Source organism: Aspergillus terreus, genomic scaffold (assembly GCF_000149615.1).
Source record: "Aspergillus terreus NIH2624 scaffold_3 genomic scaffold, whole genome shotgun sequence".
Taxonomy (NCBI): domain Eukaryota; kingdom Fungi; phylum Ascomycota; class Eurotiomycetes; order Eurotiales; family Aspergillaceae; genus Aspergillus; species Aspergillus terreus.
The window spans coordinates 1,293,118-1,303,217 of NT_165926.1; the positions used below are offsets into that span (position 1 = coordinate 1,293,118).

At 51.6% G+C, this 10,100-nt stretch overlaps 3 protein-coding genes and 3 non-coding genes across 6 annotated transcripts in view; 1 reads left to right on the forward strand and 5 right to left on the reverse strand.

Annotated features, from left to right (window-relative positions):
- Positions 1-39: 39 nt before the first annotated feature.
- On the reverse strand, positions 40-963 carry ATEG_02346 (3' exoribonuclease family protein; the record flags this gene model as incomplete). Its single annotated transcript, XM_001211524.1, has 3 exons — positions 40-85; positions 204-762; positions 828-963. 3 exons carry the CDS (start codon positions 961-963, stop codon positions 40-42), a joined length of 741 nt encoding a protein of 246 aa, XP_001211524.1.
- Positions 964-2,625: 1,662 nt separating this feature from the next.
- ATEG_02347 (phosphatidylethanolamine N-methyltransferase) lies at positions 2,626-5,889 on the reverse strand (the record flags this gene model as incomplete). The annotated part of the gene is made up of 5 exons (XM_001211525.1): positions 2,626-2,636; positions 2,795-2,804; positions 2,865-2,955; positions 3,019-5,596; positions 5,712-5,889. 5 exons carry the CDS (start codon positions 5,887-5,889, stop codon positions 2,626-2,628), a joined length of 2,868 nt encoding a protein of 955 aa, XP_001211525.1.
- A 900-nt stretch (positions 5,890-6,789) lies between these two features.
- ATEG_10460 lies at positions 6,790-6,870 on the reverse strand. The gene has a single exon. It is a non-coding gene; the product is annotated as a tRNA-Ser (tRNA).
- A 399-nt stretch (positions 6,871-7,269) lies between these two features.
- Positions 7,270-7,357, reverse strand: ATEG_10459. The gene has a single exon. It is a non-coding gene; the product is annotated as a tRNA-Ser (tRNA).
- Positions 7,358-7,437: 80 nt separating this feature from the next.
- ATEG_10458 lies at positions 7,438-7,526 on the reverse strand. The gene has a single exon. It is a non-coding gene; the product is annotated as a tRNA-Ser (tRNA).
- Positions 7,527-9,080: 1,554 nt separating this feature from the next.
- The window catches only part of nbp35 (Fe-S cluster-binding ATPase), a gene marked incomplete at both ends in the record, with an annotated part of 1,253 nt that continues 233 nt past the window's right edge, over positions 9,081-10,100 (forward strand). Inside the window, 2 exons of the mRNA XM_001211526.1 lie at positions 9,081-9,165; positions 9,222-10,096. Of these exons, the coding sequence (XP_001211526.1) occupies positions 9,081-9,165; positions 9,222-10,096 (960 nt within the window). The remainder of the gene's footprint in view (positions 9,166-9,221; positions 10,097-10,100) is intronic.

Genomic DNA, 10,100 nt, shown 5'->3' on the forward strand with positions numbered 1-10,100 from the left:
GGGTATGTGCACCATGAGCCGCATCCACAGCCCCATTGATCAACGCATCATGTCCCACGCGGGGACCATCCGCGCCAAGTACCGCCTTTGAGCTGTCGCCCTTGAGCCAAATCTCCGTAATCTCGTCCCGCGAGGGCATATAGGCGACAATACACGCCGACAGGATAGACCAATGCTCGGCCGGATCAGTATCAAGCACCAACTTGGGGGTTGCGTCCGGTCCCTCCGGCGCATCCGACACGACAGCCGCAACGCCGCCGGCCACTAGATCCAGACAGTCAATGCGAGCATCGGCAATGGCGGCCGAAGCCGCCGTGATGCAGCCGGCAAGCACGTTCATCATACCCCAGGCGGCGTCGTGGGAGTCCGGTGCATCGGCCCACCAGCGGTCATCTTCGGCTTCCAAGATTGTGATGGTGATATCGAGGCCGCTCTTGGGCCACCGTTCGGCGACGATGACGCCTCTGAGTGCCGTCTCGAGGTGCACGCCGAGATCGCGCTCGCTGGCGTCGCGGATATGACCTTTTCTCTGGCGGGCTGCGAATGGGGCGTACTTCACGTGGGTCGTCAGGACGAGGTTGGGAGAGAAGGTCGCCGAACGGGGCAGCGGCTTCGGGCCATGGACGGTACAGGCGAGTTTCAGGGCGGAAGAAGGAGGGATGAGAGACTTGGGGTTGGAACGCGCGGCGGCGAGAGAAGGTGATGGTTCGAATTCTAGGTAGGCGGAACCAGATGCAGAAGGGATCAGGCCGGTTTTCAGGACTATCCAGACATGTAAGTTCTTGAACGGGACTATAATGGAAATCCCAGAGGGTATGGATCCTTACAGATCTTCCGCAGTTCATTCGGTTGCCGTTGACGCTGGGGTCTTGTGGCGGCGCCGGGGACGGCATTGAGAGAAGAGGCAAAGACAGGTGGCCTCGTGCCGCTAGGCGGCCCATTGATTCTCCTTCTGTCAGTCATTACACATGACTTGACGCCCTCTGAGGAGTCGAGCGGATAAGTGGAGTGGGTTGAAGCAACGGAGCTGAAGTCGAGGCCCGAAACGGAAATCTACAATTTTGGAGGGATGTTTGCTCTGTTTGCTGGGCGGTGTGGAGTCGGCGCTAGTTTTTCCTCTCACTTTTTCCTCTTTTTCTTCTCCTCCTCCTTTCTTCTCTTCCTCGCTTCTCTTCCACACAACATCCGCTTTATCTCTGGCGAATTGACCTTTTAATGACGAAGGCTCAATCCAGCTACATTAGCACCTTTTCTTCTCTTCCAGGATACTAACCTTTACTGTAAGTTGTCCCATCATCGCTTCCACCGCACAATGCATTCTATGAGGAAAACGATCCAAAAATCTTAGTTCGGCGACAAACAAATGGGCCGTGAACAACATGCACTACCATCTGAAAATGCTTTCTCATCTCACTTTTATCTTAGCCTGTTCTTGGGAACTGTTGGCTAACTTAATATCAGACAGGTAGCTGAGCTCTCAGTGGCTATTTCACATCAAACCTGTAGACTCTTCGAAAGGTATGCCTTTTATTCCTTTTCTTTTCGGCCTCGTCTTTCCCCCACCCGTTTCCATGATGAGAAACATTTTTTACAGTTCTGCTTCTGCAAACTCATTGAAGAAAACCAAATACCTTACCAAATCTACTGATATGGAAACTCCCTTCTTGTTCATCACGACACAATCACATCACCCATGCCGACCCAAGCTAACAGCTTCAAGATACAGATATCGTAGTCTCAGCTCGCATCACGTCAGCCACTAGCACACTAGCATAGGTATGAACTACCACGCAGACAATCCTCCCTCACACCACTCCTTGATGATGACAACAAGTCAATCCATTCAATGATTCTCTTCGGAGAAACCGCCCCTCGAGCCTGCATCGGCTTCCACACATCGCACTTGAAGTGCAACGATCCGCTTGCCCACCTCCCTTGTACTGGACATTTCGTCGTCCATGTCTTTCTCGGAAGACACGGTCGATGAAATGGAGGATGGTTGTGGAGCGTTGGGTGGCGGGCTCCCTCGTTGTGTCTTCCGCGTTTGTTCCTGGCTGCGTGTTGCTGTGCTTGACTTGTGTCTTTGTCGGTTTCTCGGCTTGTCGTCCGTCCTGGATGGCTCGCGGGGGGGTCGAAATTGGCAGGGGATGGGATGAATTTACCGGCTTGGCTGATCCTTTCGCTATACTACCGGTCGCCTTCTATCTGGCGGCAGGTGGTTTCTGGCTTCTACCACTCGACAGGATTGCGAGCTTATGCTAACTGTCTTTGTAGATTCGTGTCAGCTTTCATATAGTACCCCTAGGTAGATAACTTGGAAATGAAACATAGCCATTCTACGAACTATATCTTTATCTAGAAAACGATAATTCATTCATAATATATACCACGAAGCTCAATGTAGTACTTTACATACCCCCCAGCAAGCTCCGGCAGAAGCTCACAACATCAGGTCTCATCAGGAAACCCCTGCAGGCAACCATCTTCTCCACATCCCATCCGTCTCCATCTATTCGGATTTTATTCGCCATGTAGCTTCACCATTCGGGTTCAAAAGCAATCGTATGTGATCAAGGCAGGTGAAAGGAAAGAAAACGACCGATGCGACAAACAGACACGCAGCATCTAAGACCTATCTATGAAAAGCTTTCGTGGCTCATATTCAAAGAAACAGCAGAGAAGCAAATCGTCGTGATAGCATTTGTTCAATAGGGAGGGAGGACACGCAAGGTGTAGGCGTATCCGCTTTATTCTTTTCTTTCGGTCGGGGTGGACGCACCGTTGCGCGACATACTGTAAGGCGCCTGTCATAGGAGCAGTTATTAGAAGCCACGCTGGTGATTTATACGTGGAGAAAAACTTACCAAAACCTTCTTTGCATTGCATATTCGCCAAGCAAGGTTGCGTACAGTTCCATCGGCGCGGACGACTTCCGGGGCGAATTCGATGCCGAACCTGAACACCGTGTTAACATGCACTCGGTAGACGATATTATGATAGGAAAATAGGAAGCCTTACATCTGATGCACGGCAAAAACAACCCGCTTGGCATACTTGCCGTCACGTTCGACCAGGGATCCAAACTGTTCGTCGACGGTCTCAGGCGCGACCTCTGGGTCTCGGTCAAAGCAGTTGCGAACGACTGGCAACAGACTATTTTCAACAGAGGTCTGCATCATCTCATGGTGGCCTTCTTCCTCAAACCGGCGGATGCGGATTTCAAACGGTCTTGAGATCGCCATCACGTTATGCTTGCCATTGTGGTGGTACCGGAACTCGAAGACGCCTTGGGTCCAGAATAGCTTGTCGCTGGAGAAGATGACTTCCCCCGAGGCCATCTCGCGGTTGTCCCCATGCGGAGCTGGGATGACCACATCGCTCGAAACAATCCCCTTTTCGCAGGTCAAATTGTCGTAGGATCCTTCATTCACCGCGATCCATCGTCCTTGGGAAGAAACCTTTGTGATCTCCCGGGAAGTGTTATCGGTCACGCGATAAAGTCCAATCCAATCTTTCTTGCTGTGATTGAGAGGCGCAGTCCATTTGACCTTGATCGGGGCTCCGTATTCGAATACCAAGTTTTTCAGATCACCGCGTCTATCAAGGGGCATGCGGGCATTAGCACCCTCTCTACCACTACTTTGGTCGCATTCGGCAAGAGCTGATGAATCGGTGCCTTCAACCTCCAGAGAGTAATCTCGCGAATCATATCCGGCCACGTCCTCATCGATGCGGGTGATGGTAACACGGGCGGGGTACTTCTGGAAGAGGGCGGTTGTATCCTTCACGAACGTGTCAACACCGGCAGCAAGCTTGGGGCGGGCATTTTCCAAGAAATCCTCTATAAACTCGAAAGAACCGTCGACGATTTTGTCCATACTCCCATGAAGTTGCTTGAGAGGAGGAGGCAAGGACCGTTTCAGGTTCTTAACAAGACCGGCATCGCGACGGATACTCTGGCCATAGAGCTTTTGCATGTGTGGACGCTCAATGAACTGAATGAACGCCAGGCTGAGGATGTGGCTCAGAAGCGCGAGGAACGTGATTGCTCCACTACTAGTGATAAGGACCGCACCCCAGACCCCGGCAAGACCAAGGACTCGCTCTGGGTTGTTCAGGAAGCGATAGATCCCGTTGTACGTCAACTTGGGCGACTCGTCGTAGAAGAAGTCTCCGTAGAACCAGCCAAATTCTCCAAGGGACTCATAGATACTAACGGACGTCCAGATTTGTAGGCAGATCAGCCCTGCCCCGAGAACGTGCCGGAGTAAGACAAGGCCATAGCCCCAGTCGGAGGGGAGAGTATACATTTTCCATACAGCAGCAATGAAGCTCGCGTAGCACATGATCATGCTTAGGTGATACGTGCCCTTCCACTGGTTCCACGCCTCATGGGGTGTTTCGCCATACTTGACGAAATGCCGGGTCCAAGCTTTGCAGTTGGATTGGCGATTGAGGAGGTATCCAATGCCAACAGAGTACCAGAGCCTCCACACCGCTGCATTGGCCACGAACAGGAACTGATACCAGGGCGTGGAGGGCGTAAGGACAGTGACAGCGAATACTAGGAATTGGACCAGCATGGACGAAGTATCGGTTATGCGATACAGATCCAAATTGTGGAAGCCTAACAGATTGTGGACCGATGGAGGAGGCCGGCTTGAAAACGTTGGTGCGTGGGGCACATTTTCATCAACGGGTGCTGGCGCGATGGGAGAGTCCGTGGTGTGGGTAGTCGTGGAAGCCGTATCCTGGTCGATTGTACGTTTGCGGGGTGGTGGGGGATTGTACGTCTTGTCAATGTGTGGGTTTTCGACGAAGACCAAGAAAGCGAACTGAGCTGCGTGGGCGATGATAGAGATGAACAGCACCTTGTAGCTAGCGGCCATTAGCGAGATACCGTAGTACCCCGCGTAACCAACCGAGTACATCGGGTGGGGCGCCATCTCGAAGACACCGTCGAATGTCAATTCCTGGTCGATCAGGTAGAAGAAGTCGCCCCAGTACCACGCATAGTCCTTTACCACACGATGCGCGTCTAACTTGACCCAGAGGTTGAAGAGCACCAGCACAATGCCGGAGAACCACCTCAGCACGGTCATTAGCAGGCTCTCATTGACAGGATGGTGACTACAGGCTATCGCAAAGAGACAGTACGATGTAAAGTCACACATCAAGATCAAATCGACCAGGCGCCTAAAAACGAGCCAGGTGTTGTACTCGAGAGGTGCCTTCTCGAAAGAATAGTCGTGGGGGATCTTGGTTTCCAGTTCCCGTTTGATCAGGTTGTACAGATGAGGGTGCGGATTCTGTCCCGTCGCAGGATTGACGAAGATCTTGGTTTTCTCAGCCCAGCGAACGAGGGTTTTGTGGTGGGATTGGTTGTGAAGAAGCCATCCAATCCCCGCATTGTAGCCCGCACGCCAGAAGAGATACAAGACCGCAGAGACAGGAACCTTCGCACCTTTGGGCAGCGCCCAGATAAGGAGAATATGAGCACCCAAGATAGCCAGGACGATGATATCTGATAGGTTCTTCGGCTCTGAAGGCGACAGGAGCTGGGAAACCATGTCATGTGTTTGGGGCACAGTAAATACTGAGAATCCATCATGGTTAGCACTGAGTATAGGTGAGGATGCCAGCCAAACGCCGCAGAGGCGACAAAATTGACCGGCCCAACAGATTTATAGATGTACAGAGCAAGGACTTACCTGTGCCATCCGGGGTGCGTCCATAGGTCTTCAATTCCTTCCCAGTGTCCTTCGGCTCTACGTCACCAGTGGCGGTAAGAGCCTCGGGACTGAGCGTTGAAGCCGATTGAGAGGCAACGGGTCTCTCCCGAAGCCCCTCGTTATCATTGTGAGTGCCTGTTGAAAGGCCACGATCCATGATTGTGGTTTGGGGTTGATGAAGAAAGAGAGGGGGAATCAAAGCCAAAAACACGACCAGGATTCAACCACGAGGTCACCAGCATGTGACAGCCGGAAAGGGTTGGGGTACTTAAGCGGCCAGATCTTGATTGGTTTACGTCATGTGAGACGCCAGTCCCGATTTAGTTAGCCGCGGCCGTGGTGGTATGTCGAATTCGACTTCTTTGAAAGTTGAAAACTGCGATGGTCAAGACAGAGGGAAAGGGGAACCAGAAGGGGATTAAATATGGCGGGCGAGAGGAAGAAGAGGAGAGGACGAGGAGGAAAACTTGTTGCAGAAAACAGGGGAGAAGGAGGGGTGTTGACGATTTACATCGAGAGGGACAACCGAGACAGGCCCGTGTTTATTTTAGCACCATACCGTAATGACCAAAATGCCACAATCCCCTACCTAGTCGGTACGGGTATCAATAAGGGACTACACCGTAAGTAACTCATACTACCTAACGGTAATCGCGCAGTCAGCTATCCATTCAAGTGCTCTCTAGCTGCTGCGTACAGGTAACTATTCTCGCCGACTCTCGGAGTGGAACCCCCCTCCGCTGGGGCAGAGAAACGGGGCTCCGTTGAGTCGGAAAACGCCAATCAGAGCAGCCATGAGGGCTACAGCGAAGAATGAGACGGAAATAGAGAGAAGGGCAACTAGTAATGTCATAGCACGCTACGAATAATGCATCTTATTCTGCGTATTAAACAACGCAAGAACAACCGGCAGGAAACCAAGCCCTGAGATAGCTACCTAGCTTAGTCCGCATCTACCCGAAGGTTGGACATGGCATACGTAGTAATTCTGTTCTCTACAGCGGTAAGAGGCGACAAAAAAAAAGGAGGGCTAAAGCATAGACGCAAAAAGGTTTCGCGACAACGGCAGGATTCGAACCTACGCCTCCTAAGAGACAGCCTTAGCAGGGCTGCGTGTTAACCACTCCACCACGTTGTCATTACGTAGGCAAAATGAGTGCTTAAGCAATTGTAGGGGTAGGGGCTTCAGGTCGGACGATTGGCATGCCGCACTAGACCGCCTACCGTTTAAAGAGAACTGTTACTCTGCATACCCCATAGTAGTAAAAGAATGTCGACGCCGCTCCAACCGGATAGTTAAGAAACGAGACTTCCGGGGAATTTCTCCGATGCTATGCTTGTTCGTGCGAAGGCCGTTGAACCGAAATTACCATACACGATAAACTGCATACCGATTGATGTTGTTAGGTAGGTTCTGGTTGGCAAAATTGTGTCGCCAGCTTTTCCAGTCTGCCCTCCCGTCAAAATCAACCTGCTCCCACTGTACGGAATAACCTCCTACCATGACATGGCGATGCGTTGGGCAAACAAAAATATGCGACAACGGCAGGATTCGAACCTACGCCTCCTAAGAGACAGCCTTACGAAATAGCAGGGCTGCGTGTTAACCACTCCACCACGTTGTCTATTATTACTAATCCATGACGTTAATTCACCATCTACAGTCCCACCTTGGCATTGTATATGATATACAAAAAAAGATACGCGACAACGGCAGGATTCGAACCTACGCCTCCTAAGAGACAGCCTTACACAAATAGCAGGGCTGCGTGTTAACCACTCCACCACGTTGTCTTGATTGATAAGAATTGTGCCCTAATTAACATTATCAAGCAGAAACAAATTACTGTTTGGTCTTGTTGCTTGACTGATAACTAATAGTTTTAAGCTCCTCATACCGATCAACAACGTGGGTCTAGACAGGACTCTTAACGCCTGATATCAGGACGAACAAAGCAGAACTCGAGCTCTACTGCCGAGATTACTATGGTAAATATATATATATATATATAATAAAATAGAACCCTACTGTGCCGGTACATACCCTTCGTCATATCCTCTCATTCAAGGGTCGTGGTAGAGAGGCTCTCGTCTATTGGATTCGACCCGGCATGGTGAACTCAATGGTCATCTACCGGTCATTATCCTGGTGCGGTAACTGCGGATGTCTGTCTTTAATCATGGTACGACAAGACCGGTAATGACCTTGACATGCCCCAGTTGGACGTACGCAATGGATCGGCCGCGCCTCTCCGGTCACTAAAGCTGCATACTACTCGAGCCTGCATGGCTGGAATAAGACACCTGTGTGGACGCAGGTGGGAGAAGGGCAGGGCTCGTGTCACCATGCTTTACATGGGTGTTCCGATCTTCCATCCCTGCATGGACGAACACTTCTTGGTATGTTGAGAAGTCAGTGTATAGTACATCCTTTAGCTTCATGCATTAGGGACATAAGTGAAAATTGCGATCCAATGATACTATCAAGTTGCACAACCCCGCATCGTGACAACTAAGTTCTTGTCATCACTTGGACTGATCCGGTGCTTGGTTGGTAGGATCTTGGCTTCTATGTGTGCTTGCGCCCATTACGCTGCGTCTGCCATGGGCGAATGCACCACCATGATCTGCCCGCGCCGTCTCGATTTAGGTACCCCTCTTTCCCGTCCGTTGTTACATCTAGGAGGACGGGTTTTGTTTCCATGGCCTCCCTGTCTCTTGAATGCACTTAGTCTTTCTAGTAGTCACGCGCCAGATGTTTGTTGTATATCCCTTCGTATGCAGGCCCTCTTAGCTATTTATGTAAATAGTCAATGCTGTGTTTGGTCCGGAGTGACGGTACTTAGGTTCACTCACAGTTTGATCAGTTTCTTGAGTGTTCTCTGTTTTGCGGCCCTCGACGCAGTGGAGTTCTCAGGGTGTGTGGGTAGGGGCCTGGCTAGCGATGGATATATATTTGTGCATTGAGATACCCCTCCCTTCTACCCAATCAATTCAGAGATGTGACAACCATGTACTGGGAAGCCTGGATCGCTTGCTACGACTCTCTGGAGTGCACAATACAAACCCTGCACAATAGAACACTCAGATAAGTCTTTGTGTTCAAGAAATCCGATCTGATCTTATCGCGGTCCGACACCGCACGTCGCGAATACAACCCCGCGCCAATCGCCACCGAAGGGTTTGTCATCCCGATAAGTCTGATTATCAAGCACCACTCTGCGATATCTTCCCCGCCACCGATCCAGATTCATTTTGACGCATCAACATCCTCTAGAAACCCTGTCGGGAATTAACCGCCTTCTTTTTATACCCCGCGAGAACAAAGCTGCCAGTCACACCATAACAATGGCCCCTTCTCTGGAGGAGCCGACGGCGGCAAACATCGATGCGCTGTCGAAGACGGCCCCCAATCTGGTGGCCCCGGAGCCTGGTATGGCCCCTCCGACCACAATGAAATGTCGATAACCTTTATTGACAGCTGCCCAGAACACTGCCCCGGTCCCGAATCAGAGCAAGCTGGCAAAGGCGATGCCTGCGCCGGCTGTCCCAACCAAAATATCTGTGCAACCGCGCCCAAGGGACCTGATCCCGACGTCGCAATAATTACGGAACGTCTCTCCCAAATTCGACACAAGATCCTCGTTCTATCTGGTAAAGGTGGAGTCGGCAAGTCAACGTTTTCCTCTCTCCTGGCGCACGCCTTCGCCGCGAACCCCGACTCAGATGTGGGAATCATGGACACGGACCTCTGTGGACCGTCTATCGCAAAAATGATGGGCGTGGAGGCGGAAACAATCCATGTAAGCAATGCGGGCTGGAGTCCGGTGTGGGTCACAGACAACCTGGGCGCAATGAGCATCCAGTTCATGCTGCCTAATCGGGATGACGCGATCATCTGGAGAGGACCGAAGAAGAACGGTCTGATCAAGCAGTTCCTTAAGGATGTGGACTGGGGCGAGCTGGACTACCTAATTGTTGACACCCCGCCGGGCACGTCGGACGAGCACCTGTCGGTCAATTCATTGCTGAAGGAGTCGGGCGTTGACGGTGCGGTCATCGTGACCACGCCCCAAGAGGTTTCCCTGCAGGATGTGCGCAAGGAGATTGACTTCTGCCGCAAGGCCGGTATCCGGATACTGGGTCTGGTAGAGAACATGAGCGGATTCGTCTGTACCAACTGCGGCCACGAATCAACTATCTTCCGCGCCACCACTGGCGGTGGGAAGAGATTGGCCAAGAAGATGGGCATTCCTTTCTTAGGCTCTGTTCCGCTCGACCCGAGAATTGGGCAGGCTTGCGACTACGGTGAAAGCTTTGTGGACGCCTTCCCGGATAGTCCTGCCTCGACGGCTATCAAACAAGTCG